Source organism: Orycteropus afer, unplaced genomic scaffold (assembly GCF_000298275.1).
Source record: "Orycteropus afer afer isolate SDZICR_OR568_19922 unplaced genomic scaffold, OryAfe1.0 scaffold00005, whole genome shotgun sequence".
Lineage (NCBI taxonomy): Eukaryota > Metazoa > Chordata > Mammalia > Tubulidentata > Orycteropodidae > Orycteropus > Orycteropus afer.
In genome coordinates this window covers 7,247,879-7,272,310 of record NW_006921592.1, presented here as the reverse complement: position 1 = coordinate 7,272,310, position 24,432 = coordinate 7,247,879, and the positions used below count along the sequence as shown (strand labels likewise).

The 24,432-nt window shown below is 38.9% G+C and overlaps 1 protein-coding gene across 1 annotated transcript in view; it reads left to right on the top strand.

The window, feature by feature from the left end:
• The window catches only part of TRPM6 (transient receptor potential cation channel subfamily M member 6), a 175,400-nt gene that overhangs the window by 145,701 nt on the left and 5,267 nt on the right, over positions 1-24,432 (top strand). Inside the window, exons 32-37 of the mRNA XM_007939607.1 lie at positions 3,497-3,547; positions 5,140-5,205; positions 7,843-8,129; positions 8,443-8,525; positions 9,282-9,487; positions 17,111-17,162. Of these exons, the coding sequence (XP_007937798.1) occupies positions 3,497-3,547; positions 5,140-5,205; positions 7,843-8,129; positions 8,443-8,525; positions 9,282-9,487; positions 17,111-17,162 (745 nt within the window). The remainder of the gene's footprint in view (positions 1-3,496; positions 3,548-5,139; positions 5,206-7,842; positions 8,130-8,442; positions 8,526-9,281; positions 9,488-17,110; positions 17,163-24,432) is intronic.

Here is a 24,432-nt window from a genome sequence, read left to right as displayed (position 1 = left end):
TTATTTCTGAGAGCATAAGCACTGAGTTCATTTCCACCGTTTACAACTCTGACTGTTGTTTGTTTACATATTGTTGATTCTGAGCTATTCATGAGAATGTGTGCAGATACCTGTATAGTTTCAATAGAACTCGATGCCCAACATGGCTTAGTAGGGACCTAAGTTATGTGACACATGCCTTAGCAAAGCCCCTCTCACTAGCTAGTCTCAAACTTCACCAGAGTCTACATGTGCCTTTACACATTCTTGACTCATCTATTGCAGAGTGGATACATTTTTCTTCTAGTAGCTTGTTTCACCCCACATTTCCAGGTTTTCAGTATCTTCTTTGCAGTTGATTTCTTCTTCTCAGCCTAAAAACACAGTTGTATCCAAAAGAAAATATAAAAAATCTTGATTTTACCTGGTGCTAAAGGGGCAAGGAGGCCACATCTCCTGACCTCCTGTAACCCCACAAGAGGAAGACAGAATCACCATCAGCAGCCCAAGGCCCATTCCTGTGGGGCCAGACATGCTGCCTCCCTCCAGCCCTTATACCAGCCGTTCCTCCCGCAGCACCCAAAGCCTATCTGCTGGGTTCAATAATTCACTGCAGTGGCCACAGAGAACTCACAGATTATGGGGTTTATTAGGGAAGCACCAACTTACAATTCAAGTTCAGGAACAACGTTCAGTCTCTCTCCCAGCCTGCTGTCTCTCACCCAACAGTCTCTCTCAGTCTCTCTCCCAGCAATGCGTGTTTCTCAGTGTCTCTTTCTCAGCAGTGCATGTCTCTTGGTGTCTCTTTCTCTCAGCAAAATGTCTTCCTCACCCAGAGGTCAGAGAGAGTTCTGCCTCTAGGAGGCCTCCTTTTGAGCCTGGCGGAGTGGCCAAACTAGCCAATCATAACATCAGAACTCTAAGCACCTGAGAGAGAGTGAACCTCCCAGAACATGGCTTTGTGCCACGCCCAATAGAAATACCCCAGGTGGATAACATTTACAATCAGGAGCTCCTCAGTTGCTCATGGCAAATTCCACCACTGAGTTTACAAAGGCTTATGGCTAGAAAAGCCATACCAGGTAATTTACTACACTGCACTTGGCTTTCAAATTTCCACTCCATCCCTCCCTCTCACATTAATTAAGAGTATTGATGGTTGGTCTTCAGTTCATTGCCCATGATTTCTGTCTCCAACACGCTACTGAAACTCCACTCTGACTGCCAAATCATGACTTCTTTACAGTCTCATCTAACTTGGGGCATTTGATGTTGATTATTTTGTCCTTCTTGACATTCTCTCCTTTCTGTTTCTATCAGCTGATCTTCCATGATTGCCTTTTGTTTGTTGACTTGCTCTTGGTCTCTCTGATTCCTCCTCTTCCTTTACAGTTCTCAGTCATTAAAAGTTCCCTTCCCATATGACCACTTTTTGTTGGCAGTCTTGCCTTCTAACTCCATTCTACCCCAAACCTTTAATGGCTCCCCATTACTTCTAGATCCTTGAGTCTTTCTTAGTGCTTTGGACTGTCAGGCTCCCGTCCAAGTTTCCAGCATGATCTCTTTCATGCTTCTGATATTTCTGGCATACAGAATGTGGCCAACCACCTACTATTACCTCATGTGGCTGTCAAGGCATTTTAAACAAAATGTCCTGTCTGTCTTCTCCCACGTCTCAGAAAATGGCAACTCCGTCCTTCTAGTTGTGAGACCAGTCTTGAAATCATGTTTGACTCTCATTTTCTCACAATCATGCATCCAATCCATTAGAAAATCCCTTAAAATACATCAAGAATTTGACCACTTTGCTATCTCCACCATTACACCATGTTGTAAGTCATCACCATCTCTCCCCTGTATTATAGTCTGACATCCAAACTATTGCTGTCTAATGGTCTTATTTCCCAAAAGCAGCCTGAGTAATCCTTTTAAACTCTGTAAAAGTGAAGTGCAAAAACTATCTATAAGCCTCTATTGATCTGCTCCCTCACAACTCTCCAACTTCACTTCCTTTCTACTGACTTCAACCTGGCCACATGGTCTTCCTTAAATATGGGAAGCATGTCCCTGTCTCAGGGTATTTGCACTTCCTGTTACCTCTTCATTTGTTAGCTCTGTGCTCAGATTTTACTTAATCAGAGAGGCTTGCCTAACCACCATACGTAAAATAACAACCACCCTGTCTCCACAATTCCTGACCCACTTAACCTGGCATATGCACTCTACTGTGTATTAAATAAACAACATTTTTACTTGCCCATCATTCAGTTTCTACTTCTCTTTACTAGGATGTAGACAGAGACTTTATCTGTTTTGATTATTGCTCTTTCCCTCAAGCATAGAACAGTGCTGGAACATAGTAAGTGTTCAATAAATAGGTATTGAATGAGTGTGAACAGCTCCTTAAATGGTGAAGCCAGGTGAAACCCAGCTTTTTCAGTCTCATATGCCCTTACTTTTGAAATATTTCACACTGTTTGTGTATGGAGGCCCTATTGCCTAAATGGAATTGGTATGTTCCATAACTTTTGTATATACCTCTATTACATTACTTAGCAAACCCTATTGTGATTATAGTTTATATGTTTCTCTCTGCCAGTATGTCTTTTTTTAAACTAGGATGGGTGCCATGCCTTCATTATACTTCTTATGCCTAGATGACCCATAGTGGAAGCAGAATTTTTTTGTTTTTTGGATTATTGAATGAATTCAGAAAGAAAGAGTCTTTTCTGCTGATCTTACTTTTTACTAGCCACCCCCAAAGGAGGTGATTCTTGTTCCCTTACTTATGCAGCAACAAGAAGCCTGAGACATTAGTGAAACTAGGCACATTATGTTGTTTATTCTACTAGGTATAAAGCAGTTGCTATCATGAGACTGAAGATCTCCACTTTAATTTGCTTTTATGAAATGGCAAAATTGTTGCAGAGGGTTTCTCTGAAGCCTTGTAATTTAGGACTTGAGAAGATAGAAGAGAACCAGTTAAACACACACTTCCCTGTAGCCAAATAAATCCCTTGGTGTTATATTAGTCCCTCCCTCCTTTGTTCTGGCATACACCTTTTAATGTGTTGTCATCATTTTGTTGTTATTTTAGGCCAGTGAAGTAGTCTGCGAATAACTTAGTATTAATAATGTGTTTATATGAGTACTCTATCTTGGTAGGGAGCTCAGAGAATTGTGCTTTTGGGATGTCATGAAGTGTGATGGGCAGCTGAGTGCTTTCCGCAACACAGAGGTATAATTGGTTCAGAGGAAATACATCTTTGAGGCTAATATTACCTGTCTTTCTTCAATTCCCTATATAAATATGTTTGGAGATATTACATTGTTGATTGGAAGCTGTCAGGATACCATAAGCAATAATGTGGTTAAAGAATATTAGGCAATCTTTTTCAAATACTGAGAAGCCATTCTGATTAACCTGTTCAATAATAACTTTGAAAGCAATATACTCATAAGCATGTATTTATCTCCAGCCAAGTAATTAAAATGCCAATCTTCTTTATAATTTCAGAAATCTCAGCTTCCTTAAAAAGCCCTCAAGAGCCTCACCATCATTATTCAGGTAGGATGCATGTGCACATAGACATGTCAGCTGAGCCAAACATCTGTGATTCTGCATTTGCAAACAGAGACATTGATGAATTCTATAATATTGCTGTGGCTCCATGCTTGAAGAGTTGTGGTTCGTCCTGATGGGAAAAACATTCAAATTTCTTACCTTGCCATTGATTGGGAAAAAGAAGTTATTATGTTTTAAGAGAAATAGGTTATATATATGTATTTTTAAATGGCTGTCTAGGCAAATTTCAAATTGGGAAGGATACAGATGACCCTGAGATCTGAAGATTCCTTACAAGTGCAAAGATAGTCCAAACACTCTCAGTATTTTTGGTTGGGGAAGACAGAGGCCTGAAACTAGTTCTTTGAACTGGGCTTTCTGTGAACATGACCATTGAATGAATGCCAAACCCATAGAGTAACATCAACAAAGACATTTTACAAAGATGTTATTAAACAAAGATGTCAAGGGTCTTGACTTGCTTGAGCAACATCACTTTATAGTGCTTCAGTTGTCTTTCTTTCAAAGTGGGAATAATTGCCTTGCTCTTCCTGAGGAACAGTCTGCCAAAGGGCTAGTTGAGAAATAAGAGGAAAACACTTAGAAATGCAAAGCAATATAAGAACCAACTGGACTCATGCCATTGGGTGGTCTGTAGGGAGTTGTTGCTCTCAAAATTGGGTAAGATAATACATGGGCAAGCCTTTCACACTGTCTAAAGTTCAGTACAAGGGTAAGAGCTTATTGGTGCTATAATTACCATTATTAGTATGTTAGTATATTAAGCTCATTTGGTTAGGGTCCAGTGAGACTGCCTGATACTGAATTCTCCTTAGTAGTGAATTGTGTTTCTGTGGACTCTCAACTCCTCATTCCAAGCTCTTAAACTGTGTCTTTCAGCTCAGCAGTAATCTATTATTTTGACTACAGTTTTCAGTGTAAGAAAGTCCATGGTGAAGAATACTGTAACTCATATTGACTCTGATCTGCTGTGATAGGGCTCTTAATAGGAAAACGCAAACCACTTGCTCCTAATTAAAACTGATCTTCAGCTCTCTCTGGGAAATGAAGGTGAACTATGCAAAGTCAACAGTAGATGTCCCCACAGTCCACTGTGCATTAGATTTGCTCTGGAAAAGGAAAATCAAAGAAGACCGCAGATTAAAAGGCCATTCAAATGAAAGTTCCAAGTATGCATGGATTAATATAAACTTGGTTTTCAGGAGAGTAGAGGTGATAGTCCTGCTTCAGACCATGTTATGTAACATCATAACCTGTTCCTATATAAGACATCAAAATTATCAAAATATCAAAATATTATTATTAAACTGTATCACAAATAATATTGATAAGGACAAAAATAATGGGTCTTCGAAATTAAATATTTTAGCATTATATGACTATATGATGTTCATGAGGTTTTTGTAATTTTAACCTAATTAAAATAGTAAATCTTTTTATGTGTGTGTGTGTACATATATAAAACAAAACCTTTGACATTTCTGTTAATTTTATTCATTGTGTTGTGCAACCATCACCACTATCCGTTTCCACATTTTTCCATCACTTTTAAGTAAATCTGTTTTTGTTTGCAGCCATTGAAAGGAACAATTTAATGAGGCTTTCACAGACCATACCATTTACACCAATCCAACTGTTTGGTGAGTGCCATTTCTAACTTCTTGAGGCTGTGCTAGGACAGAGTCATAATAACATTTAATTAAATCAAAAGAAAACCTAATTTGCATCATCTCAGTTGAAAACTTTGTTTTGCTGGTGGTTATGGTTTAGTGAGATTAATTTCTGAAAATGGAAACTCTTATTAACTGCCGTGGCCGACATCTACCATCTAAATCTAACACTATGGGATGGGAACCTCTACTGAGCAGCTGTTGTGAAGAAAGAAATAATGCTGCACCTGGCATTCACCGATTCAAGACTGGAAATAAGTCGGAAAGAAAGGAACAAGCCACCCATGCAATAAACACAGAAGGAAGCGATCAATGTTAATATGGCAAAAGCCAACAGCCATCTGAAGAGAAATGCTTTGTATATTATTTTCTTATTTGTTTGTTTTGTTCCATATCCACTAATTGCTCTTAGCTCAGAAAGCAAATGTCATTTTTAAAGGCTGAAGTAGTAAAGAAAAACAAGCCTATATTAGTCCAGGCTACAAGATGGGGGTGGATTACCCAATTAAGCAAGGTAAGCACGGGAGTACTTGTGCTTACTATAGTGAACAGTTTCTTTCTTTCTTTCTTTCTTTTTCCACCACAGATGTGGTGAAAACTATGAAAACTGTTCACTATGGATTAATAAGTAAGCACAAGTAAGCCCATGCTTACCTTGCTTACCTCGTACTTTGTCCCTCTCAAGGAGCGTAAATTTGAAAAGAGGCTTTGATTCTGTAAGAAGGTGCTGTGGGTTTGGGAGAAAAACAGACGCCACCCATACCTAAAAGCAGAATCTTTGATGTGGTGAAAAAAAAAAAAAATGTGAAATTTCTCACTGTAGATTAGTATAGTAAACACAAGTCAATCTATGCTTACCTTGCTTATTGGTTAATCTGACACTGCTACCAGAGTTTCTCTGCCCTGCAGTATAAAGCGTGAGCCAATTGATAATATAATGAGGGTCCCTTCACTCCTCTAGGTCTTCATCCCTTAGACCACTTACAGGGCACAGATCAGGTTGGCTTCTGGTCTTTAATGCAAATGCTTCTCCTTTCACTTTTCTCCATAGCTGATTTTGTCTATTACTATCTTACTTCAAATCCTCTAGGTATTTAAACTCTAAAGAGATTTTTAGTGATATTTATTTGGGCACCAAGAATAAATAATTGAAAGTATGTTACCAAGCGTGTTGTTGCTTATATTAGCTGTCACTGAGTCGGTTTCTGACTTATGGTGACCCCATGCACAACAGAACTAGACTCTTGTGACCCATAGAGTTTTCATTGGTTGGTTTTTCATAAGTAGATAACCAGGCCTTTCTTCTTAGTCTTTCTTGGTCTGGAAACACCACTGAAACCCACTCAGCATCATAGCCAGTGCATGCCTCCACTGATGGATGGTGGCTGTGCTTGAGGTGAATCTGCTGGGAATTTAACCTGGCTGGGTCTTCTACATGGAAGATGAGAATTCTATCACTGAACAACCGCTGCTCCCTACTAAGCATTACCTGGACATATTTTTTTGATATGCAATTAAATGCAAAAGGAAGTGAATGGAGTCTTTCTTTGGTAAACCCATACAGTGGTCACAAAAAGCCATTTGATGCAGAGGCGTAAGGAGAAAATGAAACAAGCTCCACAGAAACTGTATGTAGTATGGTACTTCTGATTTGAAGCATCAAGCACTGTATTAGGTGGAGTCTAGGCTGAATTACAGGAGCTCTGGTAGTGTAGTGCCTAAGGCACTTGACTGCTAACCAGAAGGCTAGTGGTTCAAACCCACCAGCCACTCCTTGGAAGGAAGGTTGGGTCACTATGAGTCAGGTATGACTCAATGGCACATAACAACAACAACAACAGGCTGGATTAGAATTGCTCCCTCTTTACCAGCCTAGAAGTGGAAGCTGTACAGCAATTAAATAGCATTTTTTACTCAAAATCTTTTTAGTGGGATTGAGTTTGTATTTGAGGTTCTAGTTCACTTTAGCTACATTAATGTATTTAATTTTTACAACAACCCAGTGATGTGTTATTTTTACCCCCCATTTTACTGATGGGGCAATTGAGGTTTTAAGTAACTTGCCCAAAGGTACATAGATAGGTAGGAGAGGACAGGATTATGACCCTGGTAATGTCTGACTCTGTGTTAAATTATTCATTCTCAATGAGGGTAATTCACTCTTAAGGGGGCAAAAATACTTTTTATGTATAAAGCACAACTGTACATATAGCACATAAAAAGACATACAAAATATCCATAGTATTAAAATTTCATGGGGGACAATCATGAAATAATGTTTGAATAAGTAGGTTCCCTAGAGAGATGATAATGAACTTTCTTTTTAGAAGAATTTCTTTAACAAAAGAAATATTGTCCTCTAATACTTTGATTATATTATTGTCTACAGTTATAGTCTACAATAAGCACAACTTATTCTTTACATCCTCTGTTGCTTTGTCTCACAGATCCATGCTCTTATTCTGCCCTAATCCCGGTTAGGTCCACTTCTCGTTCTCCTTTGATAACTTGAAAAACTGAGCTGACTTTGACTTTATATTTAGAGTGGCCTTCATGTCTTGGACTTGGTCATCACATTTAACTCCACATCTTCACTTCTTTTTGCAGCAGGAGAAGAAGTGACTGTCTACAGGCTTGAGGAGAGTTCCCCTTTGAATCTTGATAAAAGCATGTCCTCTTGGTCCCAGCGTGGAAGAGTGGCCATGATCCAGGTGTTGTCCCGAGAGGAGATGGATGGCGGCCTCCGCAAAGCCATGAAAGTCATCAGCACCTGGTCTGAGGATGACGTTCTCAAGCCCGGACAGGTTTTCATTGTGAAGTCCTTTCTTCCCGAGGTTGTACAGACATGGCATAAAATCTTCCGGGAGAGTACTGTGCTTCATCTTTGCCTCAGGGTAAGCCTGAAACTCAGAGAATAAGAGCAGAGTTAGACAGGTCAGAGAAAGGAGAGCTGGCTACATCCTGTCTAAGGCCATTGCCCCAAACCCAAAGGTTTGTTATTGTTGTTAGGTAGCCTATTATTTTTTGGAGGTATTTTTATTTATTTATTTTTATATAGGGCTTTTGCTTTTGGTATGAAGCATGGTGGGAGCTGAATAAGGCTGAAAATCACATTTGGGAAACCTCTAGTAATTTATGGTCATTAATTAGTCGGCATGTGGTAATAAACCAGTATATATATATTTTTTTTAATAAATGCTCCTGCAGGAAATTCAACAACAAAGAGCTGCTCAGAAACTGATTTATACCTTCAACCAAGTGAAACCACAAACTATTCCCTACACACCAAGGTAAGGAAATTCTGGTATTCAGGTCCTTACACAGGAATTCCCATCAATCTCTTTTCAGCCTTATTAGTCATGAGAAATGCTCAAGTTCATGGGAAGGTTCCCCATGATCTTATTTTTGGGTTCTTCCTTACATAGCTCTGGAGACTAGTAAATAGAAAATTAGATGTCCCAGGGGTGACTTGTCTTAATTCATTGAACTTGTATGAGTGGAAAAGAGAAGTTCTGGGAGAGGCCATGATTAACATGCCAGTTATGCTAACCAAGTTGATCCTTGGTGTAGTTACTAATGAGAAGGAACGTAATGAAATAAAAGTGTTTCTATATTAGGCATAACTTCTTCCCCAATATCTCAAGGAAAGTTGAAGCTTTGTAAGAATTAACCTTTGTTACTTGCACTTGAGTGTCATAATACATTTGTATTTCTTTATCCAGACATATCATAACTTGGTGCTGGAGACTTATAGTAAGGTTTTAATGTTTCATTTGAAAGAATTTTATAAAGCATGGCAAGAAAAGTTGGGTCTGGTACTTGTCAAAGAGTTGGAAAGTTTCCTCAAAGGGAAGGGAAGGGGATAAGCATGGGAAAAAAAACTCCCAATCTTTGTGTTTTGTCTTTTTTATGGAAAGAGCAAGGGCATGCGCATTGAGCCTGAACCAGACCAGTGTTAGGGAATCTTACCTGGAGTTGACTGTTCAGTAATCTAAGTCCCACGTTTGCTGCCTTGTGAAGATCCATGGTCTCCTTTTCCATCACAGGTTCCTGGAAGTTTTCTTAATTTACTGCCATTCAGCTAACCAATGGTTGACCATTGAGAAGTATATGACAGGAGAGTTCCGCAAGTACAACAACAACAACGGTGATGAAATTGCACCCAACAACATCTTGGAGGAACTCATGTTGGCTTTCTCTCACTGGACTTATGAGTACACCCGAGGAGAGTTGCTGGTTTTAGATCTGCAAGGTGATTGATGACATAGAACTTGGTACAGGCAACACAAGGCAGAGTTTAGGAAACATTGAGTCAGAAAGGCTTTTTTGATGCCATCATCTTATACATTTGGCCTCACAAAACACACTGGCTCTTTCTTTTCTTAAGACCATAGTTGAAGTCTTTTAGTAGAAACAGCCCTGTATGATTGGTTTTCTTTTTATTTGCTTTGCTTATCACTTGAAAATTGAAAGATGGCACTGGTTTTCAGAATACATTTGTTATTTTTGAAGCTGTTCTAAGTGGGGTCAACAGATAGTTGTCCAAGAGATCTTGCAAGAACTAAGAAGAGCAAGGCATAGAGTTGCTCTATCCAGCTTTAAAGGGGTGGGGCCATTTATTTTGAAGGGAGGTGGGACCACTGTACAGTATGATCACAGACACATACCATGCTGTTTCTACTAGATAAAGGGAAAAATATAGGCAGATGACTAGCTGCTTGAAATTTATAGATATCCAAAACATTGAGTTGGTGGTACAATGGTCAAGTGTTTCGCTGTTAACTGAAAGGTTGGTGGTTCAAATCACCCAGTGGTTCTGTAGGAGGAAGACCTGGCAATCTGGTTCTGTAAAGATTATAGCCTAGAAAACCCTATGTGGCAATTTTACTCTGTTATATGGGGTTGGTATGAGTCATAATTGACTGAATGGCACCAGACAAGAACAACAATAAGAAAAACATTGACCTAAATGGGAGCTCTGGTAGCATAGTGGCTAAGACACTTGCCTGCTAACCAGACGACTGGCGGTTCAAACCCACCAGCCACTCCTCGGAAGGAAGCTTGGGCAATCTACTTCCGTGATACTGCCTCAGAAACCCAAGGAGGGATCGCTATGAGTCGGGTATGACTTGACGGCATATAACAACAACAACAACAAATGGGGAATGACTTTTGTAACAAATTTTCCTGTTTTGTGGCATTACCTTGGTCTTACGGGCACAATGAAAACTTAAGTATTCATTTTTACACACAAGAATGTTTAAGTTCTGGGCAATATTTGGGATTTTTGAGGCCATTGCTTTTGCAATTTATAATTTAGCTTCTTTGCTGTGTGCCTTGATATGACAGTTCATGAAAGTACACACTTGGTCTGAGAGAGGCAGCACAGGACACTCTCATTTAATGGAAGCTTTTGATCAGTACATCTCCCTGCTATCAACACCTCACATGTGATTTATAATCCTGCAGCACAAAACAGAGTATCTCTGGCAGGCTTTCCTTGCAGGGACAGAACGAAATATGTATTAAGGTCAAAGTTTAGTCCTTGGGCTCACTGATGGAGACTTTGGTTTTAAATAAGGGATTTAAGCCCAGGAACTTTCATATAAGTTATCTCGTTTAATCCCAGAAGCAGCACCTCAAGGTAGATATTATGGGGAATTTAGGCCCAGAAAGTTTAAATAACTAGCCCAAGGTTGCACAGCTACTTATGGGGGAAGCTGAATGCACCCTTTAAGCTGGTTTGGCCATCCATGTTCTTTCCTTTTCACCACACCATCTTTCATTTCTTTAAGTATCACACTTATAGGACAGAGCCGTGTTGTGGTTCATTTAAACAATTCAGGCCTTTTTCCTGTCCTCTCTGACTTTTCCAGCTCTCCCATTTTGGGATTTTATGCTGAAAGCAAGTCTTGGAGATTGAGGGAAGCTGAGATAAATAGGCATTCCCACAGCATTGTTAGCTGTGCCCAGAAAGACTGCAAAATCCTGATTGAAATTTGTGCCACATGCTCAAAGACGCATATACACTTTAAAACTATGTGTAAGAATTTCTGTCCTTTTAGACTGCTGCTGTTCACCGAGTTGAATGATAATTCTAACCCTCAACCACAATATTTTAGGAAGCAGTATAAACAAAGTAAAAACAACCAACATGATTGAGCTTTTACGCCAGCGAGTACTTGATCCATAGAAACCCAGAGTCCCGATGCCCAAAGCATCTGTTTCTGGAGCTCAAGTTGGGGAGACGCTGATTGCTTGCATCTGTACTTGAGTCTTGTGTTTTGAGTTTTGGGTGGAGTTGTTTAAAAAGCAAAAACAGAAACAGAAAAAACAATCAAAGAAAAACTTTAAGGAATTAATGATGACTCTTCAGTGTGTTTTGTATTCCACTTGAATAGTTTTTTGTTTAATGATGTTTATGTTTGGGGATTTTTATGTCTCTTAGTAATCCAAAGTGACATTAAACAGAACACTGTGTTGATAGTCTTGGGGGAAAAAGGGAATTAACTTTATTCTTTTAGTGGGCAATTATGTCAATTGCAGAAATAGGTCATTCCAAATAAACTCCATCAAAACATTGACCTTCAAAGAAGGGAAGAGTGGCCGTCATAGAATGGACGGAAGAAGTTGAGATGCTTATCGGAGAGTGTAAGCCAATTTTTAGGCCTGAGTTAATGGAAGGCCATGAAAAGTATAGTAGTAATTATAAGCATTTATAACAATGCTAATAATAATAATAGCTAGCATTTACTGAGTGCTTATTTTTGCCAGGACCTTGGCTAAAGGCTTATGTGCATTACCATACTTAATCCAAACCAGATTGGAAAGAAAAAAATGGGGAAAATATGGTTATGTATTTTTAAAATCTTTTAGGGGTCTTTGGTTCAGTTATGTATTATACTAAATTATTTGTCTTTCCAGTCCTTGGAGAGTTGATGAACATTGTCTGGGAGGTGAGGATTGGAGATTAAGAGGCTAAGAAGTAGCAGTTAGGGGAGAGGGTGCTCTGGGGTTGTAGTGCCTGGGTCTGATTCCTGGTTCCTCTATGAATTAACTCTGTGGCTGTGGGCGACCACCTTTGGTCCCACTTTTCTCATCTGCAAACAGGGAAATAATATTATGCACCTATCTCATGGAGTTCTTATTGAAACAAACAAACAAACAAACAAAAACAACCAGTTGCTGTGGAGTCGAGTCCAACTCCTGGTGATCCCTGTGTGTTGGAGTATAATTGTGCTCCATAGTGCTTTCTTTCTTTCTTATTTATTTAACTTTTATTGAGATTTGGTGAAGTTTACAGACCAAATTGGTTTTCCATTCAATGGTTTATACACATTTTATTTTGTGACATTATTGCAATCCCCACAACGTAACAGATCTCTTCCTACTTCCTCCCTATATCCCCGTTCCCAGCAACCCTCTTTACATTCCTGCCTTCTGGGCTTTATCCTTATACAAATGATGCTCTTTTAATATCTTCTGGTTGATTATTCTAAGGAGTGCTTACCTCCCTGGTGTAATTGTTCATGTGATAGGCCTGCCTATCGTTTGGTGGGAAATTGAGCCTCCAATAGGAGTGAGTTCAATTCCAGGCCCAAAGGGTGACTATGAGCCATTCCATAGCATTTTCAATGGCTGGTTTTTTGGAAGTAGGTCGCCAGGCTTTTCTTGGGTGTCTCTGGGTGGACTTGAGCCTCCAATCTTTTGCTTAGCAGCCATGTGCTTAACCATTTACATCACCCCAGGACTCCTATAGAGCAATTAAGGGGCTGAAATGAGTTCCTGGCACATAATAGGCCCTCAGTAAACATTATTTTTGTTTTTATTAATGTCTGTATGGGTCTTCAAAATGAAGCTTAATCTTCAGCTGTGAAGATATTACCCTTTGCAGTGTGGTCCTGGAGCTACTGCTGGGGGACCCCAGCATCTGCCTCTAAACAATGGGGCTCTGATCAGCTGGTGCTGGCTCCTTAATACTTTGAAGTGAAAGATGGTGGAAGAAACACTTGGACAGTTTATTCCTTCTGTTTCTTCTCCTTTTTTGCTTGCTTCCAAGGAGGTGCCAGTTATTAACCCAGGCATTGCCACACCAGGCCAGGAAGGGGAACTCTGAGGACAGGCTTGACTAAGTTCCTGTCATTGGTAATTATACTGTAGCTTTCAGTCTCTTTCCATTAAAAAGTCCAAACCATGAGGAACTGACTCATCATTACACTTGAAATCCAACATTTAATTATCAGCAATGGGAATTAAAAACAGTTGCATTTAAATTATTATTGGCTCTGTGACATTCTTTTCTTTTTAAGCTCATTTTATTTTTCAAAGAACTTTTGGAGATACTGATTTTTTTGATGCAAAAAGCAATTTCCAGAAGAAGTCAGCATTAGCATCCACAGCATCAGCATTGATTCTGCTGCTATAGAGGATGCAGTTCATTGATGTATCTCCATAGTTGTTGGGATCAGGATGTAAAGCTCTGAATTTCTCACAAGGGCATAAACATATCACCTGTTTATTGACATTTACCCTGTTAAAACTGCTAAAGAGATATCCTTGGGATTGCTAGATGTCAAAATGTCTTAATTTCTTTCATATTTCCCAAATATCTAGGAGACTATGCAGGTAGAGTGGGCTTTGATGATAAAGTTTGCCAGTGGAGTGATTCTTGAGTTTCTGAGAGGTAGGGGGTGGGACGGGGTGGGATGGCAGTATAACCCCATGAGTGCTGATGGTTGCTGTGTATACTCTGGGTCACTCTATTTTTCACAAATTGGAATGCATTTCTGCCACTTGCAGACCCGAAATATGAATTCATTGGTTATTCTTTGAAATGCCAAGTTCAGTTTAGGTACGCTGTCTGTAGCACTATAAAATTCTGTGGTTGCTTTTATTCTGATTCCTATGGAGGGGTTTTATTCACTAGGAGAAGCCCTGGTGGTGCATTAGTTAAGCTCTATCTGAAAGGTAGAAAAGTCAGTTATTCAAACCCACTATCCATGAAGGAAAGGGACAGTTTGCTTTCATAAAGATTATAGCCTTGGAAGCCCCACAGGGCGGTTCTACACTGTCCTGTAGGGTCACTATGAGTCAGAATTGACTGGATGGCAACATGGTTGGATTGGGTTTTTGTATTCATTAGGAAACACAGTACAGTAAAACCTACAAAAGTTGGTCCCTGTGTAAGGCGGAAACCTGCCAGAAAAGGAAAACTCAAATATTTTCCACTGATAGAGAGCAATAGAAAACTGTAAGACAGCACCCTGTCAAAGATGGAAAACTTGCAAGATGTGGAAAAATGAAGCAGTCCCATCACGTGCCAGCTCTCACAAGTTTTACTTTAGGAAACGAGATGATCAGAAACATGATTTTACCAGTGGTAAGAGAATAAAATTTTACCTCACTAGAGATCCTTGACAGAATAAGAATAATAATACTGGCAGTTAGAATTTTTAGCTTCTGTTTGGTGAGATGCTTTGCTAAGCACTTTGTATACTTCATTTAATCCTCTCAGTAACCCTATAAGTCCCATTATTATTCATGCTTTCCAGACAACAAAATTGAAATTCAGAGAGATTAAGAAAGTTATGCAAGATCACCCAGCTAGCAAGTGATGGAGCCAGGAATGACGCTCAGATCATTTGACTTTTGCCTCTTTAACAAGCAACAAGATTTAAAGTAACTAGTGTGACTTTTTTAAAATGTTTTATTTATTTTGTTCTTGTTGAGAACATACACAGCAAAACTAACCAATTGTTTCTATATGTACAATTCAGTGACTGATGTGATTTTGAAAGATTTTTTTTTCCTACAAAACTTCACTTTTCCCACCTGATGTAACCTGTTTAACTACTATGTGAGCTTCCATCTTAAATTTTTAGTTTATTCAGACATTGACCTAACACTTTTATACTTACTGGAAACTTCAGGCATAAAGTTAGGTCTGAGCTTAAATATTCAAGGATTTGTAGACTTTTGTCTGTCTGCTGATGATACTTGGTATATCTTTCTATCTGTTGTTCTGTTTATTTATTGCATGGTTAGAAAAGCAAGATCTCTCTAGGCTGTTCCTTCTTATATGTACAGAGAGTAAAGCAAAATCACAATACAAAATAAAAATTTAAATAGAAAAAGCAAATTGTAGAATATGTATACTCACTTTGGTACTAATTAAAATGATTTAAAAAAAAATAAAAAAGAGAAAGAAAAAAACATAAATAGCCCAGATTTCCTATAATCTTTTTCTTAAGAAAGAGTAAGGGCCAACTGAGCAGACCAAGAAAGCAAATTTTGTTTCCCACCTCCTCGCCCACTCGTGTGTTTCAGCCCTTGCTCTCCCTTTCTCCATTCGAATCAATGGACAGAGACTCTAAGACAGGGACTCTGAAGGGGGTCCCTGGATAGAATTCATAGGGTCTTTGAACTTTGTTGAGAAAACAAATTACATCTTTATTTTCACTAACCCGTAACTGAAATCCATCATTTTGTTTCATAATATATATGGAGCTCTGGTAGCATAGTGCCCAAGGCACTTGACTGCTAACCAGAAGGCTGGTGGTTCAAACCCACCAGCCACTCCTTGGAAAGAAGGTTGGGCAATCTATTTCTGTAGTGATACCGCCTCGGAAACCCAAGGAGGGGTCTCTATGAGTCAGGTCTGACTCGACAGCATGTAACAACAACAACACATGTAAACAAGCAATCACAGTGCTCTTAGTAGTACCTGTGACTCTTGGCAATAGAAAATCCGATATTAACGTTGTGTTGTTGTTGTTGCACAGAACGTAGCACATTCTAATTGTGGCAGATATCTCAAGAGACTATTTACATTGATCATTTCATAAAAGTTACACTAGTTATTAGACCTCTGCTAAATCTTATTATTCAATGTATTAATAAAGAACCACAGGTATTGCAATATAAAACCTTTAAAGGCATTGTGATAACTGTATTTCAATATCATTGGTTCCATTTGTAATCCTACATATTTAAGTGGTGCACATTAAAGAGTTATTTTGAGATGGGGATCCTTTAGATTCACCAGACTGACAAAAGAGTACATGACACCAAAAAAAAAATTGTTGAAAACCTCTCAATGAGATGGGTTGACACAGTGATAGCTTAGACATGGTGTGAGGATGGTGCAGGACTGGGCAGATTTTGTTTTGTTGTTGTTATGAGTTGAAACTGACTTGACAGCACCTAACAAGTCTAAGCTGGTTGTTTTCCTAAGGAAGTCAGTTTCTTAGGGAAAAGATTGATAACTATTTAATGTGTCCCTTTGATGGATCAGAGGTTGTACCTGCAAAACCGCACAGCATCTTGCGCCTTGCTGAGTTTACGGAATCACTTAGGGAGACTCAGAGGAGTGGGAGGAAAACAAGCTTTCGCTCAGCCCGCGTGAGATTTAATCCTGTTAAGACCGTATATGAACCATGCAACCTCTAACAGATTCATTAATCTCTTTGAACATCAATGGATGCATCAGTAAAATGAGGATAGGAGAATACTCATACTTTCCTTTTATTGATGGCTGAGGATTACAGAAAATAAAATTAAAATGTCCAGTATATACAAGTGGTTAATGAATGACAGAAGCCACTGTTAATAAATGTGAACACACAACTAAAACATTCATTCATGGCCTGGGAGTTTATTACAGCAGAATAGAAAGGGTTACAGGAATTAGTGACTTAACTAAAATATTCAAACACTGTTGGAAGGTTTTTAAAGTACATATAATCCAAATGATATTTAGTTTACTACAGAGTGAATATAAGTTTAAAACAAAATTAAAATTTGTTTAATGTTTTCTTGAATTTCTGAAAGAATGAAATCCCCATTTACTAAATGATTTTTTTTTCCTTCTTTTTAGGTGTTGGAGAAAATTTGACAGATCCATCTGTTATAAAACCTGAAGATAAACGGTAAGTTAATTTATGATATCATTTAGAAAACTGCATTTATCACATTGTATATGTTTTGTAATTCATACATACATATATTCTTGATTAGCTTTGAGGCAGTTTGTGTATATATATACATATACACTCATACACACACACACACATATTCACAAACACATGCAATACAATAAGATTTTTCTAAAAAAAATATATAGATTAGGAAATGAAACCAAAATATACGACAATAAAATTAGATTAAATATGGATTTAGGTTGTTGTTGTTATGTGCTGTTGAGTCAGATCTGACTCATAGTGACCCCTCCTTGGGTTTCCGAGGCAGTATCACTATGGAAGTAGATTGCTCAACCTTCCTCCCAAGGAGTGGCTGATGGGTTTGAACTGCCACCCTTCTGGTTAGCAGTCAAGTGCCTTAGGCACTACACTAATCCCATAGTCAGAATTTTGTTGCAAATTTGGCTCTAAGTTTTTCAGTGGCCCAAACAAAAGAGACATACAGGTAAATTCAGCTGGAAAAATCTACTGGTTTCATGGCATGAAAACAGTGTCATAGAACTACAGTCTGTTCTACAATTCCTATATATTTTGTTTTGTGACATTGATTGTACTCTTCACAATGTAATATAGTATTTTTTCACTATCTCCCTGGGTTTTCCATTTCCATTTGTCCTTCTATCCTATTCCGTCCGCCTTTGGAGCTTTATTCCTGGGCACATGTTGCCCTTTTGATCTTGTATAGTTGTTCCAAGGATTGCATACCTCCTGGTGTTATTATTCACCTTATAGACCTGTCTGCTGTTTGACTGAAAGTTGAGTCACGGGGGTGAATTTGGTTCCAGGCTTGAAGGGTATCTAAGGACCATAGTCTCTAAGGTTCCATCAGTCTCTATCAGACTAGTAAGCCTAGTTCTTCTTTTTTTTTTTTTTTTAATTTGATTTTTGTTTCACATTTTTCTTTCAGAGTGATCAACAGTGATAGCTGAGCACCATCTAGTTTTTCTGGTCTTAGAGCCATGGAGGTTGGGATTCATGTGTTACATTAGTCCTCTCTCACTCTTCTTTGCTTGGAAAAGGGAGAGACCAATAGTTGCACTTTACATACATGGCTGCTCACGAGCTTTTAAGACCCCAGTCACTACTCATCAAAATAAAATGTAGAACATTGTTCTTTGTGGACTGTGTTGTGCCATTTGACTTTGATGTCCTTTGAGACCATGTTTCTGAGCTCCCAGACCCAGTGACTCAATCCCTTAAGGTGTTTGGTTATGGCTAAAAAGCTTTCATAACTTTACCCCTTGAATAGGATATATTTGCAGCACATATAAATGCGTATGTAGAAGTATCCTCTGTCAAACCTACATATTGTTGTAGGTGAAGTCCCATGAGCCTTCCCACACCTGTTCAGCTTGCATGTCTATCTATACACTCCCTCGTAGTTTATTGTTATTACTGTTATTGCAGGATTGTGTATGTAATAATATTTACCTTTAACTTTTGTGTCCCTCCCATTGTCTTCCTTTGCCTTGATTATTTTGTACTGACCTCTTCTTATTGTCTATTACCTTAACAAGTTATTAATATGTGTCTAGCCTCTAGTTAGTGATTCACCCTGTCTTTCCCTCCTACACTTGGTAACCTTCAAAGAATGTTTCTTTTTGTGTGTAAACCTTTTCTTGACTTTTTACTGTGTTGGGCTCACGCAATATTTGTCCTTTTGTGATTGACTAATTTTACTCAGCATAAAGCCCTCCAGATTGATCCATGTTAGGAGGTGTTTTGCTGATTCATCATTATTCTTTAACATTGTGTGGTATTCCATTATGTGCATGTACCATAGTTTGTTTTTCCATCCACTGATGGGCACTTCGGTCGTTTTCATCTTTTTACTATTGTAAATAATGCTGTGATGAGCATAGCTGTGTATATATCTGTTCACGTCATAGCTCTTATTTCTCTAGGATATTTGCTGATTGGTGGGATTGCTGGACCATATGGCATTTCTATTTCCAACTATTTAAGGAAGTGCCATGCTATTTTTCACAGTGGTATCATTCTAAAGTGCCACCAGCAGTGTATGAGGGTTCCAGTCTCTCCACACCCTCATCGGCTTTTCTTTTTTTTTCCTTTATTTTAATTTTGTTATTAATGTTGGAGTGAGATATTATCATATTGTTGTTTTGATTGGCATCTCTCTTAATGGCTAATGATCTCCAGCATTTTTTTAATCTATTTGTTAGCTACCTGAATGTCTTCTTTGGTGAAGTGTCTGTTCATGTCCTTTGCCTATTTTTTAAATTAGATTGTTCATTTTGTTGTTGAAGTGTTGAAGTTTTCTATAAATTTTAGAGATTAGTCCTATGTCTGATATATCACTGCTAATTTTATTCCCTGGTCTGTAGGTTCACTTTTTACTCTTTCAGTGAAGTCTTTTGATGCACATAAATGTTTAATTTTTAGAAGGTCCTAGTTGTCTTGTTTGTCTTCTGCTGTCTGCATTTTTAGTTATGTTTGATAGTGTACTTATACCATGTATTAGGGCCCTTAAGTTTGCTCGTACTTTTAATTTGATGATGTCTACAGTTTATGTTTTACTTTTAGGTCTTTGACCCATCCTGAGTTAGTTTTGTATAAACCAAAAAAACCAAACTCACTGTCATCAAGTTGATTCTGACCCATAGCAACCTCTTTTGGGTTTCCAAGGTGGTAAATCTTTACGGAAGTAGATTGCCCAGTTTTCTTTCCGCAGAGTGGCTGGTGGAGTTGAACCACCAACCTTCTGGTTAGCAGTCAAATGCCTTAAGCACTACGCCACCAGAGCTCCTTTAGTTTTTTATATAGTAAGAGATATGAATCTTGTTTCATTTTTCTGTAAATGGATATCCAGTTTTGCCAGCATTATTTTATAAAAAGATTATCTCTTCCCCATTTAATGGGTTTCAGGCCTTTGTCAAAGATTAGCTGTTCATAGGTGGATGGATTTACTTGTAGGTTTTCAATTCTGTTCCATTTGTCTATGTGTCTGTCATTCTACAGACTGCCAGGCTGTTTTGGCTACTGTAGCTGTATAGTAGGTTTTAAAATCAGGGAGTGTGAGATTTCCTACTTGTTCTCCTTTAGTAGTGCATTGCTTATCTGAGGACTGTTTAATTTCCATATAAAGTTGATAGTTTTTTAAATCTCTCTAAAGAATGGTGATGGAATCTGGATTGAGATTGCATTATATATATATAGATTGCTTTGGGTAGTAATTGATATTTTCACAATGTTCATTCTTCCTATCAGTAAGCATGTGATTTCTTCCATTTATGTACATCTCTTTTGGTTTTGTAATAGTGTTTTGTAGTTTTCTTTGTATAGGTCTTTTGCATGTCTCGCTAGATTTATTCCTAAGTATTTCATTTTCTGAGTGGCTATTGCAAATGGAATTGCTTTTAGAGCATTGCATCTTATGGGCAGTATCTGCCATCACATGTTTATAAAATGAAAGCTCAGGGCATAAAATTTGCTATTTAGTAGCACTCAAGGAGGGGTCGCTATGAGTCGGATCTGACTTGATGGCACATAACAACAACAGCAGCAAATGTATGAGAGGCCAGAACAGTATGCCTGAAATTTGACGTATCAGATTGTCTGACTTTCATTCAGGGCTGAAATTTAAATTATATAGAGGGATGAGTAACCTGAATGTCATTTGAATTCCTATGGGCATTTTATGCCATAATCAGGTTTTGGAGAATATTTGGCAGTAAAGGTATGGTGGTTAAATTTGTGTGTCAACTTGGCTGGGCCTAGTTGAGTGGCTGGGCAGCTGGATGTAGTATTCCCTGTGATGAGACTAGTAATCAACTCCATGGTGGAATCTACTGTGAGCAGCTGAGTAGCTGCCTTAGGGATGTGGTCTGCTTCCTGTATATAAGGAGAAGCCTTGGGGAATGGTCTTTAGCTTATGGCACGCTTGAACCCTGCACGTAGCCATGTCATTGTTCAGCAACCTGCCACGCTCTGCTGACCTTGGGACTTTCAGTGGGCTTGAATGAATGGCCTGCCATGTGGTTTGGTAACATCGGGACTGTGCCTTTTTACTTGTCAACCTTGGGCTTGGCAGCCTCAGCAGCCAGCAGCTGTCTGAGTGAAGAAAAGCCTCTAGCTTCAGTATGCTGGGGCTGGAGGCAGAGCTGAAGCCCAAGGCTGAGGGGCTTTCACCCAGCCCCTAGAGCCTGGCAGTTTGAACTCAGACTTAAAGCCTGCAAACTAGAAGAGAATAAACTCCTGTTTGTTCAGCCATCGCATTTGTGGTATATTCTTGTCAGAGCAGCACTAGGTAACCAGAACAAAAGTATCTAAGATTGTAGTCTTCTGTTAAATGTAGAGAGAAATGATGGTGCTGCTTAGGGACTGGTCAATATGGCAGGCAGAACAACAACAGCAGCAAACCAGCAGCTGTGAAGTCGATTCCAGAGTAGACTGTGTTTCACTGGATCTCAATGGCTGATTTTTTTGGAGGTAAATCTCCAGACTTTTCTTTTGAGGCCCTTCTGGGTGGCCTTGAACCACCAGTCCTTCACTTTGCAGTTGGGTGCAGTCACTGTTTGGTGCAACAATGGCTGATGAAGTTCTCAAACACAAGTAGGCATTAGGATCACCAGGAGAGCTGGTTAAATCACAGCTTTCTGGGCCATATTCCCAGTTTTTTTTAGTTGATTTGGGGTGAGGCCTGATAATCTATATTTCTAACAGGTTTGTAGATGGTGCTGACATTGTTAATCTGGAGATCATACGTTGAAAACTGTTGACATACAATATCTTTACTTGTTGTTGTTATGTGTTGTCGAGTCAGTCCCAACTCATAATGACCCCTCCTTGGGTTTCCGAGGCAGTATCTCTATGGAAGTAGATTGCCCAACCTTCCTTCTGAGGAGTGGCTGGTGGGTTTGAACCACCAGCCTTCTGGTTAGCAGTCAAGTGCCTTAGGCACTTATTAGTTGTCCTTAAATGTCTATATTTAGCACATGGATTGTAGATAAAATACATAAAACTATGTAAGTAGGCAATCTCTGTAAGTTAAAATCTGAAATTTTTACTTTTCCCCTACATAGGGGCTCCAATTATAAATATTTACTGCTTTAATTCTCTGTTCTTTCCTTGAACTATTTAAATATAGTCCCATCTGCAGGCTTGTAAGCAAAGAGGTCTTTCTAAAAGTGTTTTTAACTATTTAATTGGACTGGTGAGCTGGTGAAGATAAAGGTCCATCATATTGCTCATAATGCTTCCAATTCCTGTGATATTTGACTATGAAGCCCATGTTGTAACCCTGAGGGTACACATAAAGATTTTATTATTTTTTACTTTAGCTCTACTGAAGTGTTTTTACCTAAAAATACTATTTTTTCAGTAGCACTGTGTGCCCAAGTGTTAGTAGTAGGAACTTTGTCCTACAAGTACTTCCTTCATAACTTTGCAGTGAAATGTTTTTGTGTATATAATCAACTAGGTTTATGTGCATCCTGGTTATAATGAATTAAATTGTAACCTTGGCAGATTTCATTTAATATAACCTGAATATTTCTATATTTTAGAATTTTAAAAGATTTTATTATCCCACTTGACAGTTGAGTATGTAATTGCATTCTGTAGGACAGTTGGTCTCAGTTTCTATTAATGCCATCCAGGCATCTTTAAAAAAAAAAAGAAAAGATGCCTAGGTCTGGCATCAATTAAGAATCTCTGACCATAGAGCCCTGGTATCTATATTTTTTTACAGTTTCCCATGTGATTATCATGGGCAACCAGAGTTGGGCCTCTATCCTATGGCAAACTTTATTTATTTATTTATTTATCATGGGAGAGTAGGACCTCTGGAAAGTAATAGGATGGTATCATTCAATTTTGGGTGAAATTGTTCTTCGTGGTGAAGATAACAGGAAGTACTGTTGTTTCAGGATGGTGGGAAATTACATCTCATTAGTAAGAGGAGGCTCACATCTTTTAATGCCTGTTCTGGTTACCTCTGTGCTGCTCTAACAGAAAATACCACAAGTGGGATGGTTTTAAGAAACAGGAGTTTATTCTTATAATTTTTGGAGGCTAGAACTCTGAGTTCCAAGTTCTAGGCTCTAGGGACTGTGTAAAAGCTCCTTGACCTTGGGCTTCAGCTCTGCCTCTTGCTCCTGGCCCATTGAAGCTAGAGGCATCTCTTCACTCAGGCAGCTATTTGCTGCTGAGGCCACCAAGCCCAAGGTCTACAAATAAAATGGCACAGTCCCAATGTTACCAAACAACACAGCAGGCTTTTGATTCAAGTCCATTGAAAGTCCCAAGATCGGCAGAGCATGGCAGGCTGCTGAACAATGACTCAGCTACATGCAGAGTTCAAGTGTGCCATATACTAGAGACCATTCCCAAAGTTGCTGCTTATATACGGGAAGCAAACCACATCCCAAAGCAGCTACTCAGCTCCTTGTGGTAGATCCCATCATGGAGTTGATTGCCAGTCTTATCATGGGGAATAACTACCACCAGCTGCCTAGCCACTCATCCAGGCCCAACCAAGTTGACACACAACCTTAACTACCACATGCCTTCTGAATGTTAGGCCCTTACTACCTGAAGTGTGGTCCATAGACCAGCAGCATCAGCCTAACCTGGAAGATTATTTTTAGAAATGTAGAATCTCTTGCCTTCCCCTATACTTATTTTACCTTTCACAGCAAGATGGGAAATACGCATTTTCAGTCTAGTTCATAAATGAGAAAGCTGAGACTCAGTGAAGATTATAACTTGCAGGTTGGGCAATCAACTTCCGTAGTGATACTGCCTTGGAAACCCAAGGAGGGGTCGCTATGAGTCAGGTCTGACTCGATGGCATGTAACAACAACAATATGAAGAGAAAGGGTGAATGAAAAGGGAATAATTCTTTGTTAAAAGAGAAGATGCTTTTGTGTAGTAAATTCTAAAATTATCTCTAATACATATTGTCTCAACTTCCCACAACCCTGTGAAAAGAGTCATTAGACCTTCTCTGTCAAATCTTGTTGGGCCACTTGACTTAGCTCCCCAGGTCACTGAGCCTGAGTGGAGGCTTCTTTGGTTTTTATAGTTTGGGATTATATGTTTTAACTCACTGCCTTGTGTATTTAGGCATTCGACAAATATGAAACAATGATGAAATATACCTTGTTGTTGTTGTTGTTGTTGTTATGTGCCGTCGAGTCAGACCCGACTCATAGCGACCCCTCCTTGGGTTTCCGAGGCAGTATCACTACGGAAGTA